The sequence below is a fragment of the Thamnophis elegans genome, unplaced genomic scaffold (assembly GCF_009769535.1).
Source record: "Thamnophis elegans isolate rThaEle1 unplaced genomic scaffold, rThaEle1.pri scaffold_85_arrow_ctg1, whole genome shotgun sequence".
NCBI lineage: Eukaryota > Metazoa > Chordata > Lepidosauria > Squamata > Colubridae > Thamnophis > Thamnophis elegans.
Genome location: NW_022473910.1, coordinates 139,594 through 156,186, shown reverse-complemented (window position 1 = coordinate 156,186; position 16,593 = coordinate 139,594). Strand labels below are relative to the sequence as shown.

The window sequence follows — 16,593 nt, the reverse complement described above, 5'->3', positions numbered from 1 at the left end:
AGGATTCTAAGCAGAAGGGGAAAAATAGAAATCTGAGATCAGGATATACAGGATGATACAAAATATTATAATAATATTGGAAATTATTTGAAATATTCTTCAAAGTTTTGAAAAAATGGAGCCAGAAGTTGCTAACTACCATATCGACGGTGTCAGTAAGGACATCTGCTTGTGGGGTCCTTTGAGCTTGTTTCAGTGGTGGGTTGCAGGAACTACGCCCCAGTATGGGCATACTGGTGCCAGCTGGGAGCACCGGGTACCATTCTGGTATGGTGCTCCGGAGGGCCCACCCGCCCGCCTGAGCTCCTTACCTGTATTTGAGCTCTTATGCGCACGGAGCGTACGTCGCCTACACAATGCTCCACCGAGCAGCTGGAGCATCACGGAGGCATGCCGGAGGTAAGGATACGTGTGCGCGCATATGGATGACGCTTGGCCACGTTGCACCATACCGGTTGCAGCGGGATCCAGAACCCACCAGTGGCTTGTTTGATTTCTTGCACACATTTCATTACCCAAATAGCAATAGCAATAGCAGTTAGACTTATATACCGCTTCATAGGGCTTTCAGCGGTTTACAGAGTCAGCATATCGCCCCCAACAATCCGGGTCCTCATTTCACCCACCTCAGAAGGATGGAAGGCTGAGTCGACCTTGAGCCGGTGAGATTAGAACCGCTGAACTGCAGATAACAGTCAGCTGAAGTGGCCTGCAGTGCTGTACCCTAACCACTGCGCCACCTCGGCTCTTCCAAACTAGGAAGCATCATCAGGGCTAGAAAGGAAGGCACTTTGCTCTCTGTTTATATGTGGGGAGGGGGTTTGCCCTGCTGCTGGTGGGAGGGTTCCTGGTGGTTCCTTGATTAGGCTGCTTGCTAATCTTGCTAAGTGCTTCCTGCTCAATTGTTTTGTCTGTGTTGGAAGTTCCTTGAGCATTGTTTACTTCTTGACTGCTGGTCTAATGTTAATCTTGGTGCTAAGTTCAGCTCAACTGGGTGTTGATTGGTGGTAGGGGGGTATTTGGATCTCTTTTCTTCTTTTGTGGCTTTTTGATTGTGTTTTCTGAATGGTATGTAGGCACTGTTTATCTCTATGTACCGTATGATGGACGATTGAGGGAACTAGATATGTCTAGTCTGCACTCTACATGGGGCAGCCCTTGAAGAGCATTCAGAGACTTCAGCTCATCCAGAACGCAGCCCCCCGAGCGATTGTGGGTGCACCTTGGTACACCCACGTTACACCTATCCTCCGCGAGCTGCACTGGTTACCGATCGGTCTCCGGATACGCTTCAAGGTGCTAGTCGTCACTTATAAAGCCCTTCATGGTATTGGACCTGGGTACTTGAGAGACCGCCTGCTGCCAATTACCTCCCAAAGACCCGTTAAATCACACAGATTAGGCCTCCTCCGGGTTCCGTCTACCAGCCAATGTCATCTGGCCACTACCCGGAGGAGGGCCTTCTCTGTGGCAGCTCCGGCCCTTTGGAACGAGCTCCCTGCAGAGATTCGGACCCTCACCTCTCTCCAGGCCTTCCGAAAAGCTGTTAAAACCTGGCTGTGTCGGCAGGCCTGGGGTTGATGAGCTCCCTTCCCCTCTCGAATCGTGTGACTGTTGATTGTCTTTTAAATTCCCTTGTACCTTCTTTGTTGTATTCCTTCGTGCTTACCTCCCCCCCCCTTGGGTTTGTTAGCCGCCCTGAGTCCCTCAGGGAATAGGGCGGCATATAAATAAAATAAATCTTCAAACCTCAACAAAGAGAAGGTCTGTGATATGGTCGCACTTGAAGGGCCGTCGCAGAGAAACAACCTGCAAATAAGGAGAAATTTCCTGGCAGTGAGAACAATTCACCAGTGGCACAGTTTGCCTCCAGAGGTTGTGGGCGCTTCATCACTGGTCCTTTCAGCAGTTCCAAGAAGGCTCCACCCCCCCATTTGCACAACTCAGGTGACCCTGAGGACACAGACAAACCTCCAAGTGGCCTCAAGGACCTTCTAAAACAGTGTTTCTCAACCTTAGCAACTTGAAGATGTCCGGACTTCAACTCCCAGAATTCCCCAGCCAGCGAATGCTGGCTGGGGAATTCTGAGAGTTGAAGTCGGGACATCTTCAAGTTGCCAAGGTTGAAAAAACACTGCTCTAAAAGGATGCGAATGAGCAGATGTCTGCAAGGAATATCTTGGCTGAGAAGTGAAATGGCTTCAAAAGAAAGCCAGAAAGTCCAGATGCCTCTTGAAAAAGCACCTTTGGGACAACCGTGGCCTGGAGGACGGAGGGGAGCGCTGCGCTCTCTCATTCACTCACTCATAAACCTGCTCTCAACCCCCTTTCGCCCTTTCTCTCCAGAGGCATCTGGACGAAGTGGGAGGAGGTTAAAAAGACGGGACGGGGGGGGGGCAGCCATGGAGGGAAGCCTGGTCGGCTTATTATTAACCTTTTCGTTTTTGCGGGCGGGGGGGGCAGCTTCCTGAAAGGCTGGGAAGGGAGAAACCCTGACCCTCACCCCTCCTCTCCTTGACTAAACATCAAAGGAACGTCCTCTCTCTTCGTGTTTCAGAGGCCGCCCACCCCTCGGAGCGCGGATTGGCAGCCAGGATGCGCGTTTAAACGTCCCACGCAGCCCAAGGTCCCTGGGAAAGGATCCCTCCGTCAAACGCCCGGCATGAAGAAGCGGGGTTTAGAGTGCTGGCGGACCAATGGCGGGAGGGGAGCGCCCATGGAGCCGAGAGAGGATGCCCGCGTTGGGCCAGCCGCGGTGGAGAGTCCGAGGAAAAGCCCCCAGCCCCACCCACCCCTTGCTGCCGAACTGCTGGTCAGCACTCCTCTTGAGGGCCAGCCATTTCCCAGAAGCCTCCGTCCCCTCGGGCGGGGATCCTGCCCCTCTCTGCCGCGAGGGGTATGGGGAGGCGGCAGCTCCATGGGGAGGTGTAGCCAGCGCTTGCCCAAGCGGGGCTTTATAAGAGCCCGTCCCGCCGGGGCTGGCAAGTCTTGAGTCCTGGAGGGCACCATGGCGATAGGCACAGCAGCGTTGGGACTCCTCGCTCTCCTGCTCGGCTGCTCCGGCAATTCTGCCGAAGCTCAAAACTCGTCGAAGGTGAGATGCGGAGTGGTGGGCGGAGGGTCCCGGCCTCCCTCGTGGAAAGCCCCCGCTGGCGTGGGCCCACCCAGGGGATCGGGCACGTGGCAGCAGCGGGAGTTTTCAGATCCCCGGAGAAAATGGTGTCAGCGCTGCCAGCCTCTCTACCTCTTGGGCAGCCGGCCTTGGCCAACGCCGCTACCTACTTCCCCTCTCTTTAGTGCGTCCTGTCTGGCAACTGGACGAACGACCTGGCCTCCACCGTGCTGTTCGGCAGCGTCAGTAACACCGGGGTCTTCAGCGGCGTCTACCAAACGGCCGTCTCGTCCTCCGGCGAAACCATCCCGCCATCCCCGCTGCAGGGCATCCAGCACCAGAGGGACAACGCCACCTTCGGCTTCACCGTCTACTGGAACGCCTCTAGTAAAGCCACTCACTACTTGGGGTGGAAGCAAATAGAAGGGGGGGGAATCTAGTGGATCTCCCCTTCCTTAGATCTGCCTCTTCCAGATCCCATCACTGAATGCCCCCCTCCCCGAGCTGCCCAAAGACTTTCCCAACCTAAAGCTAGCCTCGGTGAGGTGGGGGGGTCTTTGGGGGAAACATACCCCTCCCCAATGGAGCCCTTGGCCGATTCCTCCCTCAGAGTCCGTCACCGTCTTTGCCGGCCAGTGCTTCGTGGTTGAGGGCGGGAAGGAGCTGCTGAAGACCGTCTGGTTGCTGCGCGCGGAGGCGGCCTCCAGGGAAGACGACTGGGGAGCAACGAAGTAAGGAAAACCAGGGGCTGAACTGCTGTGCCCCCTAACTGGAAGGGCCCCCGGGAGTCTCCCCGGGGCGCCCCCTTCTTTTCCTCTCTGCCCTCCCACCCCCGAAAGTGGCTCTTGAAAGGCTGCCCCAATGGCCCCGTCCTTTCGAGAGCCGTTTCAGTACCCAGGACCGGCTGGGCAGCTCCGGCGGGAGAGGCTGGCATCAGCAGAGCCGTTCCTACCACTTTCCCCCAGCAGAGCTTTTGAGGAAGTTCCTCAGGTCCTTCTCACTGGCGAAAGGTTGGAGTGTGGTTTGGCTGGCATCACAGTCAGCTGAGCCCACAGCTGGCAACACTCTGAAAGTCTGTTGGGTGGAAGGAGGGAATATGGGGGAGGGGGGAATGCTCAGTCTGGGGGTGAACAGCAATCATGCCACCATGAATTTTGACATTTTTCCTCTCCCGCCCCCCCTGCTTCATTGTAGGGTTGGCACGAACACTTTCTACCGCACCAAGTGAGAGGGTGAAGAGAGCCAGGTCCCCGTGGTTTCTGCCTGGGGACGGGGGTGAGTCTTCCTGCCTCACCCATCAGCCACTCTTCTCCAATAAAATGTTTTCCTGAGCAGCATCAGCCTCCCTGGTCTTGCAGAAGCTCCCTGGGTGCCAGTCTTCCCGGAGATCCTGGGTAGGACCCCCATCTGGAGGGGGTGGGCTCAGGGTTCAACCACAAATCCGCGGTAGACTAAAGCGCGCTCGACGAAAGCGCGTACGTGACGTCATCACAGCACGACGAAAACGGCACGCTGTGAGCGGTAAATTTAAAATTAAAGCGAAAACCTTACCCTAACCCCCCCAAACCTAACCCTAAACCTAACCCTAAGCCTAACCCTAAACCTAACCCTTAACCTAACCCTTAACCTAACCCTAAACCTAACCCTAAGCCTAACCCTAAACCTAACCCTAAACCTAACCCTAAACCTAACCCTTAACCTAACGCTAAACCTAACGCTAACCCTTAACCTAACCCTAAACCTAACCCTAACGCTTAACGTAACCCTAAACCTAACCCTAACCCTTAACCTAATCCTTACCTTTATGTCAATCGGCTTGCTTTAATTTTATTTTAATTTTAATTTAATTTATTTTTAATTTTATTTGTCCCGCTGATGATGATGTCACGTACGCGCTTTGATCGGGCGCGCTTTAGTGGACCGCAGTTTTGACGGGTCACGGGGTTCAGAGCCAACTATGGGGTTTGAAGTCTCTACTTGCCTCTACTACTGCTCTGCCATTTACACAGCCTTTGCCCTTGGGGACCCTTGGGAACCTGCAGCGAATCCCCTGAGGATCTGACCTATTAATTTATTAGCAAACTATTAATGGGTTTTTGCAAATGAGCAATGAATTGGCTTCACCCACAGCTGATCCAACTTAATTGCTTTGTTAGCTTGACAGAGTCGTTGTTAGAACCACCGGTTAGCTAACACCTATTTCATCACTTACCTGAAGAAGCCAGAGAGGTTAACCGCAAACAAACGGTTCAGCCAAAGGAAAGTGGATTTGAAACCATACAGAAGAATTTTGCAAGTGGGCCTTTAGTGTCACGAGGAAAAGGTGGCATTTCGCTTAAGCCTTGGCCAAGAATGTCCTGGCAAAGGCCCAAAAGCAAACAGCTCAACATTAGCATGTCAAAAAAACAACCCAGGAAGTGGGGAGCTTATTTTATTTATTAATTAATTTTTATGCCACCCATCTCAATAATGCAGTGACTCTGGATGGCTTACAATGTAATACCAGTTTAAAAGTGCTAAAAAGAATTGAAACGAATAAAAACGTTAAAAGTTAAGAAGGAAGATAATGGACAGTGTAACGTTCCTGTGGTTCGTCCATGAGGCCAATGTGGAGAAAAGACAGGACACAATCTTTCTCGGGATGGAGCGACCCAGATTGGGGGTCTGAGAGCCCCTTTTATTGAGATAGGACAAAGGCAGGAGGAGCAATAGCATGTGGTTAAAAACAGCCTGTAAAAGTACAATTTCTAATCTGCTCAGGGAAGTTCTGTCTATATATGGTCAAATCCTAGGCGTCAATGGTAGGGCACATCTCAGGATGTTATGTTATGCACTATCAGGATGTTATGGCATTTTAGTAGTTTGTTTTCTCCTGTGTGGTTCAGCGTGGCTCTGCATGCCCTGGTATGAACTGGGCCATGGGTGACCCACACCTACACAAGGAACTATATTACAACAGGACAGCCTGGGGGTGAGAATGTTCTGTACCCCATCAACCCCCCCCCAAAAAAAAAGTGAATGGCTGAGGCACAATTGGGACAGATGCTGTTCCAAGAAGAGATAAAAGCAAAGGAAAAGGGGTGGGGTTTTTTTTGGCTGTGTCAGTAGTCCAAGGAAGAGGGAGGGGGGGAGTAGATCTGTTGCAAGGAGGAACCTGGGACAGTTAGCAACCAACCAATCAGCTATCTGTCAATGCCCGCAGCCAGAAGCCTTGGTATGATAGATCACGGGGGGGGGGGGGGGGGGAGAGAGGTGTTGCAGCCAAACAGTCTCGGGTGCTTGTTAGAAGGGAGGGGAGGGAATGGAAGCTCTCCTGTACCTCCCTGATAACGAAGGGAAAAGGGGGGGGGTAAGTACTCTGGCTTCATCGGAAGGGAAGGGGGGAGGAGAGAGAGAGAGAGAAAGAGAGAGAGAGAGGAGAGATAAGGGATGCAAAAAAAAAGAAAGAAAGAAAGAAAGAAAGAAAGAAAGAAAGAAAGAGTGTGGGAAGGGAGAAAGAAAGAAAAAAAGAAGGAGGGAGGGAGGGAGGGAAGGGAGGAGGAGGGAAAGGAAAGTGAATGAGATATGATGGAGAGAGAGAGAAAAAGGAGAGGAAGGAAGGACCACAAACCCTGGCACTAGATGCAGCTTAAGGGGATGCTTTGAAACAGCACAGCAATCCAGGGCTGAAAGGACCTTCGAGATCATCTAGCCCAACCCCCTGCTCCAGCAGACCTTATATCATCTTGGTTATTTTGCTGCCTCTAACAGAGAGGAGAAATTCCCAGAAAAGGGAAGGAATTTACTAGGCAAGGCTGCCATGCTGAGAAAGGCAGAGATAGTCCTTGACTTATGGCAACAATTGAGCCCAAAATTTTGGTTGGTTGCTAAGCAAGAGCATTGTTAAAGTGAATTTCAACGCATCAATCCATCGTCCAACAGTGGATGTCAATCACTGTGGGTCAGATTGAGAATTTGAGAGCAAAGGCCTGCTGGATTACCGGTGATTGACACATTCGTAAGGGAAGGGTAAGGGTACTCCTCGACTTACTGTATGTCCACCATTGAGCCTCAAATATCTGTTGCAAAGCGAGACAGCTGTTCAGTGAATTTTCACCCACTTTACAGGATGAAAAGGGGACTTATGACTGCTTTTCACACTTAACGACCGTTGCAGCATCCCCATGGTCAGGTGATCCAACTGACTCTCACTTATGACGGGCTCTGTGTCCCAGAGTCACGTGATCTCCTTTCGCGACCTGACCAACGAAGTCCACAGGGAAGCCAGATTCACTTAACGACCATGTGACTTACTTAAGAACTGCCACTAGTCGTTTAACAGCAGTGGCAAGAAAGGTCGTAAAGTGGGTGAAGGCCAGGGCAAATGCACGGGGGCGTGTCAGCCGAGGGGAAAAACTAGAGGTGAGTCCCCGGAGGAGGAACTTTGGCGGAGAAGCAGACGTGGCGTGAGGGTAGAAGCCGAAAAGTCCCATCCCGTTTCTGCATCTGATGAAGGCCAGAGAGGCCTTCGGGAGTGATGGGGGTGGGCAGTTATCCTGGCATCCTGGTCCCCCCTTGCTGACCGCTTCCTTTAATGGCGGAAAGGGCAGGAGGAGCTGCTGTCCGGGACCTGATCCTCACCAAAGGGAAGGAGAAGGCTTGAGTAAACTCCTGCTTTTTGAAAGTTTGAAAGTTTATTTATAGGCCGCCCTTTTCCCTGGGGGGACTCAGGGCGGCTTACAACTCATGGGGAAGGGGATACAAACAATGACACATAAGAACAATAAATAATTAAAAAGAACACAACATTCATACCATTCGGGTGGGGGTGGGTTAAATCTTTAGCCCCAGGCCTGACGGGATAGCCAGATTTTAAGGGCTGTGCGGAAGGTCTGGAGGGTGGTGAGGGTACGGATCTCCACGGGGAGATCGTTCCAAAGGGTCGGAGCTACTACCGAGAAGGCTCTCCTCCGCGTAGTTGCCAGTCGACACTGACTGGCAGATGGGATTCGGAGGAGGCCTAATCTGTGTGATCTAATTGGTCGCGAGGAGGTAATTGGCAGGAGGCGGTCTCTCAAGTATCTAGATCCACTACCATGAAGGGCTTTATGGGTGGCAAGTAGCACCTTGAAGCGCACCCGGAGATCAACAGGTAGCCAGCGCAGCTGCTTTGGGTTTGCACCCAATTTGAACCAGGGATATTTAAGCAGGCCACATTTGGACAACAGGCCAGGCCATCAATCTAACCAAGAATCCCTTTGGACCTTCTCAGGGTGGCCTCTGCTGCCCTCCCCAGGCTGGGCACTCTTTCCCCAGGGCGGGTCCTCGCCACCCTCCCTCCTTGATGTAGGTGCGCGTGTGGCCCGGGAGGGGCTGATTTCGGGAGGGCCCAGCCGGGGAACCCCAGTCCCGGCTGACGGAAGAGAAGCGGGAGGAGCGGAGCAACAATGCCGGAACCCAGCCGGCCGCTGCTATGCCAATATAACAAGGCTTCTGTTGCCCTGGAAACGTTTCCTCCTCCGGCCGGAGAATCCAGGCTTCCAGGCCGCCGCTGCTCTTCTGCCCGACGGGGACTCGCACGGAGGTAGAGGCGCTGCGGGATGGGTGTATGTGTGTGTGTGAGAGAGAGAGAGAGACTCCTGCTCAACCACCACCCCGGCTGCCCCGCCTGCCCCCCAAGTCGCCCTACCCTCTTCAGCAAACAGCACCTCGGGGCGTCGGGAAAGAGCTCCGTTGGCCCGCCGGCCGGCAGATCGCGGGGCTCAAGCGAGGCGGCTCTTGCGTTTGCACCACTAGATACCACCACCACCCCCGCCCACGGCGGCAGAGAGGCTCGCGGTGAGCTCTGCAGCCACGGGAGAGCCGGCAGCCCAGGGTCCCCTGACCTCTGCCCGGCTCCTTTCCCCCGAGCCCTCCCGGCGCCCTTGCCCGGGCCACGCGGCCCGCCCCATCGCCTCCCGTGCTTGTCTCCGGCAGAGTCAGCAATGGACGCGGAACCCACGGAAGCGGCAGCCTCGCGGCGTCCGGCGGTGTCCTGGAAGGCGGCGGTGGAGGAGGAGGAGGAGGAGGAGGAGGCAGCGCCCAGCAGCACGTCGCCCACGGCTCCCGAGGTGGAGGAAGAGCTGATCCTCCCCACCACCACCACCTCCCTGGGGAGCGAAGAAACCACGGTCTTGCCGCGGTCGAGCTCGTTGGAGGGGGAGGACGACCTCCCGGACCCCTCCTTGCCCTCCTCGTCCGAGTGGCCGGAGCCGCGGAGCGCCAGCCCCAGCGAGCCCTCCTCCGCGCCGCTCGAGAGCTCCCCTTTCACCACCTCCTCCTCGCCCTCGCCGCTCTCCTGGAAGGCGCCCTCCGACAGGCTGCAGCGGCGGCTGGAAGGGAGTGAAGGCCGCGGGGAGCAGCCCGAATGGACCAAAGCCAAAAAGAAATGCCCGCCGGCCAAGAAGGGCGCGCCAAGTCAGTGGGAGTCTGCCAGGGCGGCGAGCGAGAGAGCGAGCAAGCGGGCAGGCCAGAAGCGCAGCCGGGCTCCGGGCAGGGGGCAGCCGGCGGGCGGGCGGGCGGGGGAAGGAGAGGAGAGAGCGCCGGCGCCGCGGCTCTTGGCCCAGATGCTGCTTCCCTTTGGCCGCCGCGCTGGGAGCCGAGGTGGCGCAGTGGTTAGGGTGCAGTACTGCAGGCCACTTCAGCTGACTGCTATCTGCAGTTCGGGGGTCCAAACCTCACCGGCTCAGGGTTGACTCAGCCTTCCATCCTTCCGAGGTGGGTGAAATGAGGACCCAGACTGTGGGGGTGATATGCTGACTCTGTAAACCGCTTAGAGTGGGCTGAAAGCCCTAGGAAGCGGTATATAAGTCTAACTGCTACTGCTATTGCTCTGGCCGCGGAAGAGGGGGGGAGGCAGGCCGCAAAGCGGGTGGCCTCTGTCCAAGGCTCCAGCCCAGCAGAGAACAGGTGTCCCCTCTCCCGCAGGAGGAAGCTTCAGTGGCTAGGAAGGAAGGGGGGCTGCCCTTGAGGAGAAAGCCGAAACAGGATAGCAATCTCCACAGCCCCATAGCCTCCCCCCCCCCCCCGCCTTGAAGCAGCTCGCAGGCAGGCAGGCAGAAGGAACAGCAGGGGGGGGGCTGGAGGGCAGCAGTGGGGGCGAAGGCCCCTCCTGGAGCCCAACATGGGAGGCAGCTGAGGCAAAGCAAACCGGGAGCCAGGATGGAGGAGCCACTGAGGGGGGCTATTCTCCCCACAGCCTACACAGTGAGGACCATCGTGCCAGCCGAGAAGGAGGAGCTGGTGTCGGTGGCCAAGGCCATGCACCGAGAGAAGTTCGCCAAGAGCGTCAAGGAGCTCTTCCACCTGGAAAAGGAGGCGGCCCTCAGGTCCCTCCAGACAGGTGGGTGGGAGGCTCAGTGACCCACCGAGGGCAGGACCCACCGGGCGCCTCTGCCACGATGCCAGCTGCAAGCCTTCACCTCTTTCTGGGCACGAGGGCATTGCAGCCAGGAGCTGCTTTCTGGGCATACTCTGCGTGAGGAGGAGGAGGGGGGACCCTGAGCAGAGTCCAAGCCGTTTCCCAGACTGGCATCTGGGATGTGCCCCCTCTGCCCCCACCCCATGAGAGAGAGGTTTGAGGCTGCTGAGTGGGATTTGGGTTGCCTGGGGCAGGGCCCTTCAACAGCCCCCACCCCCATTCTCTGCAAGCCCACCTACTGAGCATGCCCATCTGTTCTCTTCAGGCCTCTACATCGGCTGGCGCTGCCCTGAATACCTTTGGGATTGCTTCCGGGTGGGGGATGAGTCCAGGTGCTTCTGTGGGCACCTGCTGAAGCTGCACCAGGTGTACGTGGGTGAGTAGCAGAGCAGGTGATGGGCTGGAGAGGGCCTGGCTGAGGGCGACGCCTGGCATCCTGCTCTAGATGGTAGCTGCCTTCAGGATACCCAGACAGGGGAAGGGAGCCTGCCCTTGGCAAAGAGGAGTCGGCACATTCTGTGGCCCTCTCTCCTTACCAGAGTCTTTTGCCCTCCCCAACAGCTCCCACTTCCAGGGGGCATTTTTTTTGACTGGGGGAATGAGTGTGGAGAGCTCCTGGGACAGATGTTCTGAGTTTTGCCTGTGACCGGGAAGCCTCAGCGACCAAATAAACAGAAAGCTGGGAGGAATCAGGCAGCCCCTTCCCAAGATCTGGCTCTTTTGCCTCCATAGAGGAACAGGGCTTCCCTCTGGCAGGATTCATGTTTTTGCTAAGAGCCAAGGTGGCACAGTGGTTAAATGCAGCACTGCAGGCCACTTCAGCTAACTGTTATCTGCAGTTCGGCTGTTCAAATCTCACCGGCTCAGGGTTGACTCAGCCTTCCATCCTTCCGAGGTGGGTGAAATGAGGGACCCAGACTGTGGGGGCTATACGCTGACTCTGTAAACCGCTTAGAGAGGGCTGAAAGCCCTATGAAGCGGTATATAAGTCTAACTGCTATTGCTATTGCTATTTATATCTCTATCTCTATCTCTACCGATATCTATATCTATCCATCTCTCTCTCTCTCTCCATCTATCTATCTATCTATCTATCTATCTATCTATCTATCTATCTATCTATCTATCTATCTATATATCTATATACCTATCTCTCCCTCTCTCCCTCTATCTATCTATCTATCTATCTATCTATCTATCTATCTATCTATCTATCTATCTATCTCTATATCTATATCTATATCTATATCTATATCTATATCTATATCTATATCTATATCTATATCTATATCTATATCTATATCTATATCTATATCTATATCTATATCTATATCTATCTATATATCTCTATATCTATATTAAAAAGAGCCGAGGTGGCGCAGTGGTTAGGGTGCAGTACTGCAGGCCACTTCAGCTGACTGTTATCTGCAGTTCAGCGGTTCTAATCTCACCGGCTCAGGGTTGACTCAGCCTTCCATCCTTCCGAGGTGGGTGAAATAAGGACCCGGATTGCTGTTGGGGGCAATATGCTGACTCTGTAAACCGCCGAAAGCCCTATGAAGCGGTATATAAGTCTAACTGCTATTGCTCTTGCTCTCTAATTTAATGTCCTTTCACAATGAAAGGGGACTGTTAAGCTATGGAGGGCCTTCTCTGTGGCTGCTCCGGCCCTCTGGAACGATCTCCCCGTGGAGATCCGGACCCTTACTACCCTCCTGGCCTTCCTCAAAGCAGTTAAGACCCGGCTGTTCCGGCAGGCCTGGGGCTGTTGAACCATCCAGCCCCATTCGAGGTTACGGCTGTTGTAGAATTTTAAATTGTTGTTTATTTTATTTTATTTTTTGGTATCCTTTCCCCTTTTTTATTGTGAGCCGCCCTGAGTCCCTCGGGAATAGGGCGGCATACAAACCCAATAAAATCCAAATCCAATCCAAAGGTTCCACCACAAATCCGTGAAGCCCTTATCCGCGGAGACATAAGCGCGAAGACTAATTCGCGCCGTTCTAAGCGCTAAGGAAAAGCGCGACCCTACTGCGATGACATAATCGCGAAGGGCAAAATCGCGCATTCCCAAGCACTCAGTACCCTAAACCTAACCCTAAACCTAAACCTAAACCTAACCCTAAACTTAACGCTAAACCTAACCCTAAACCTAACCCTAAACCTAACCCTAAAACAAACCCCTAAACCTAATCCTAACCCTTACCTTAATTGAAGTCGGCTTTCTGCCGCGGCGCTGTTTTAAAGCGCCCTTCTGTTGCCGCACTGTTGTCGCGGCGGTGATGACGCGCGGTGATGACGTTGCGGCTTTAGCGGAACCTTGGGGCCCCCTGGGCAACGGTGATTTTAAGATTTCAGATTTAGTTTATTTGTATGTGGGAGGGACTCAGGGCGGCGAACAGCTCAAATGGGGGAAAGGGGAACATAGAACACAATACACGTGATTAAAATAAACAAGAATCATACAGCCATACAGGTCGAGAGGGGAGGGGAACTCATCAACCCCAGGCCTGCCGGCACAGCCAGGTTTTAACAGCTTTCCGGAAGGCCTGGAGAGAGGTGGGGGTCCGAATCTCCGCGGGGAGTTCGTTCCAAAGAGCCGGAGCTGCCACAGATGTGTCTGTGATGTCACAGACTAATCCTTTTGACCGGAAGGGCCTTGCTGGGGGCTTCAGACCTTAGTACTAGCGGGACAGAGAGGTGGGATGCTCTCTGTTGCCAAGGGAAGTGCAGGTGGGGAGCCTGTGGGAGGAGCTCTCGGGAGGAGGGTGGCAGAAGCAGAGGGAAGTGGGCATCCAGGGTGCCGCATGTGGTCCTGGAGAACCAGCCCTCAGGGCCTTAAGCAAAGGGTGCAGGAAAGCCCAGTGTTGTGGACTCTATTCACAGGGTCGCTGCTGGCTCTCAGCCCTGCCTTCCTCCTACAAAGATTTGCAAGGGTCAGCAGCTCCGGACCTGCTGGAGCCCGCAGATTGGCTCGGGAGGGCGGGGGGCTTCCACTAGGGGTCACCAAATGTAACATTCCCGTGGTTCGTCCATGAGGCCAATGTGGAGAAAAGACACGGACACGATCTTTCTCGGGATGGAGCGACCCAGATTGGGGGTCTGAGAGCCCCTTTTATTGAGATAGGACAAAGGCAGGAGGAGCAATAGCATGTGGTTAAAAACAGCCTGTAAAAGTACAATTTCTAATCTGCTGCTCAGGGAAGTTCTGTCTATATATGGTCAAATCCTGGGCGTCATTGGTAGGGCACATCTCAGGATGTTATGTTATGAACTATCAGGATGTTATGGCGTTTTAGGAGTTTGTTTTCTCCTGTGTGGTTCAGCGTGGCTCTGCAACTATATTACAACATAGCACAGCCCTCCCTGCAGCAGACAGGCTCTGCCGGTGCATGGCCAGCCTTCGTCCCTTGCTGAAGCCCACAGGGCGGTTTCCCAGAGGGCCTGCAACTCCAAGCAGCCCAGATCGTGTGCACAATGCAGGGCGGCGGTGTGTGTGTGGTGTCCTTCCGCTGCAGGACCAGGTGGCAGGCATGGCTGGGGAGGCCTTTCACAGCAGACGGTGCCCATTCCTGGACTGGGGGCCACTCGTGCCCTGGTCACTGGCGGGACGACTGCAACACGCTGGACATGGGATCATCTTTGAAGTTGCACCTGGTCCAGAACTTGTCCTGGGCTCCCCCCAGTTTGGCCGTGTTACACGGTAGCTCCCAGTTCCCTTCTGGGCGCAACCGAAGATGCCATTTCTACCAGGCTCACTGCATCACACGGCAGAGGGTCAGGTTGTCGGCCCTTCCTCAGGACGGCTGCCATTCCTCTAGCCTGGGGGCAACGGGCACGTGCCAGCATCTTGCCACCTCGTGTGACCTGGGAAGCCCCCTGGGAAGCCCTGGGGAAGCCCTTTCCCCTCTTAGCCTTCCCAAAATAACGGGCAAAAGACAGAACAGCCTTGGAAACAGCCGGGCGTGGCTGTTTGCCTCCTTCTGCCCTTTCTGTCCTCTGGGTCTTCAGAACTGAGCTGTGAAGTACCCGTGGGTCGCCCATGAGGCCAATGTTGAGAAAAGACACGGACACGAGCTTTCTCGGGATGAGGCGACCCAGATTGGGGGTCTGGTAGCCCCTTTTATTGAGATAGGACAAAGGCAGGAGGAGCAATCAGCATGTGATTTAAGACAGCCTGTCAAATTACAACTGCTAATCTACTGCTCAGGGAAGTTCCGTCTATATATGGTCAAATCCTGGGCATCGTTGGGTAAGGCACATCTAGAGTGAACTATCAGGATGTTATGTCTTTTAGGAGTTTGTTTTTTCCTGTGTGGTTCAGCGTGGCTCTGCATGCCCTGTTATGCACTGGGCCATGGGTGACCGCCACACCTACACAAGGAGTTATATGACAATACTGAGCTCCTCTGGTCCCCGGCAGAACAGGCTGTGTCAGATACCACGTCTTGCCTAAAATAAAATGAAATGAATGTGCAAACTCGAAGGTCCTTTGCCTTCCTGCTTGGGGGGGGGGGGAAACGGGTCTCCCTGCCCAGGGGGTTCTCTCCCCCCCCCAGAGGAGGCTTTGGGGGCCAGAGACTCCCCGCTTGCTTTGCCGGATGACCTCCCACCCTTCCTTCCGGAACCCCCCTTTTGAGGGCCAATTCTGTGTTCCAGAGAAACGAGCCACTGTGCCCTGCACTGTGGCAGACTGCCGGTGCCAGGGGTTCCTGTTTGTTCCGACATACCCGGAAGAGGTGGGCGAATTCTGGCTTCGGCGAAGAACTGGCTTTGATGTGGCGTCCTGGCGAGCAAAATGCCGGTGCACGCACACGCACGAGGAACACTCGCCCATCGGAGCACGGGGATGCTGCGTCCGAGGTGAGCACCCCATTGGCCGCCACCCCAGGCTGCTGGCTTCTCTGGACATGCTGAGTCCCTTCCTCCTCTTAGCGAGCAGGCTGGCTCCTGGTCTCGAGGGAGAGGATGCCCCCCAAACGCCCTCTGCAATCCAATCCCCGGTGGCTACGGCTGTCCTAATAAGAGCAGCTCTCGGCCCTACAGAGCGCCCGTGTCTTAGTCTGCCTGCCAAGCCCTCCCTCCCTACTCCTTCCACCCCCGGCATCTTATCAACACACCCGGCTCCTCTGCTCCCAGCCCCATCTGGTCTTCTTCCAGGGTTTCCTCATCGTGACCCACATCGCTCACCAAGGCAGCGTCTCTCCAGCAAGTCCACACGCAAATCTCAGCCTCTTCCAGCCACTGGCACTGCACAACCCCCCTTCCCAACGACCAGGCATGAATGACCTCTGTGTTCTGCCTGCCAATGCCAAAGCGGCACCATCTCTCCCAGCTGCACGGCTAAGGAGCCCCCTCCCCCGGCTACCTGAGGCTGACCCAGGCACCGTCCCCCAGGACCCTGTCCCTTGGGACAGTTCCTCCAATGGGTCTACCCTACCAATGGGTGCCAGCTCAGGACCTTCCCGGGGGCTTCGGCGCCTCTTCCTGCCATCTGGCCAGGCGGTCTTGGCCTGTGTTCCCAGAGAGTGAAAGGGACGGAGGGAGGAACAGAGGCCCTCAATCTTGCACGAGGCAGGCCAGGCCAGGAGCCGAACTAGGAGGGTGCCTTTACTGTGAGCATTGACTTCATTTAGTAATCAGGAAAGAAACCACTGGATTGAAATCAAGTGTACTTTACTAATTATAAATGAACAGTTGCAAAGCTGTTTGCAACAGAGGCTGCCTTAGAAGGGCGTGCAACTCAGCTGGTCCTCCCAAGACCTCTGCAGCATGGCAGGAAGTCCTCCCCCCTCCCCTTCTCCAAAGGGCTCTGCGGCTGCTTCAGGGGCTGGGTGTCTCCCCCCTATGCCCCACCTGTGCCCCTCCTGTCCCGCCAGGCTGCTCCTGCATGGCCTTCGCCTCCAGCTTCCTGTGTGCGGCCTGCGACCGACGCTGGGAGGAGCACGCAACCTTCTTTGAGTCAGAGGAGACGCGGCGCCGAGGCGGTCGGCCTTACGGTATGGGGGATGGCAGGGAGGGTTACAGTGCCTCCACCCCCTGA

At 55.0% G+C, this 16,593-nt stretch overlaps 2 protein-coding genes across 2 annotated transcripts; both read left to right on the top strand.

The window, feature by feature from the left end:
- Positions 1-3,007: 3,007 nt before the first annotated feature.
- Positions 3,008-4,340, top strand: LOC116523664 (avidin-like). Its single transcript, XM_032238791.1, has 4 exons — positions 3,008-3,094; positions 3,298-3,499; positions 3,723-3,843; positions 4,307-4,340. The coding sequence occupies exons 1-4, from the start codon at positions 3,008-3,010 to the stop codon at positions 4,338-4,340; spliced, it is 444 nt and encodes a 147-aa protein (XP_032094682.1).
- Positions 4,341-9,075: 4,735 nt separating this feature from the next.
- FAM221B (family with sequence similarity 221 member B) lies at positions 9,076-16,593 on the top strand. Its single transcript, XM_032238790.1, has 5 exons — positions 9,076-9,547; positions 10,329-10,472; positions 10,816-10,922; positions 15,212-15,413; positions 16,430-16,593. The coding sequence occupies exons 1-5, from the start codon at positions 9,076-9,078 to the stop codon at positions 16,591-16,593; spliced, it is 1,089 nt and encodes a 362-aa protein (XP_032094681.1).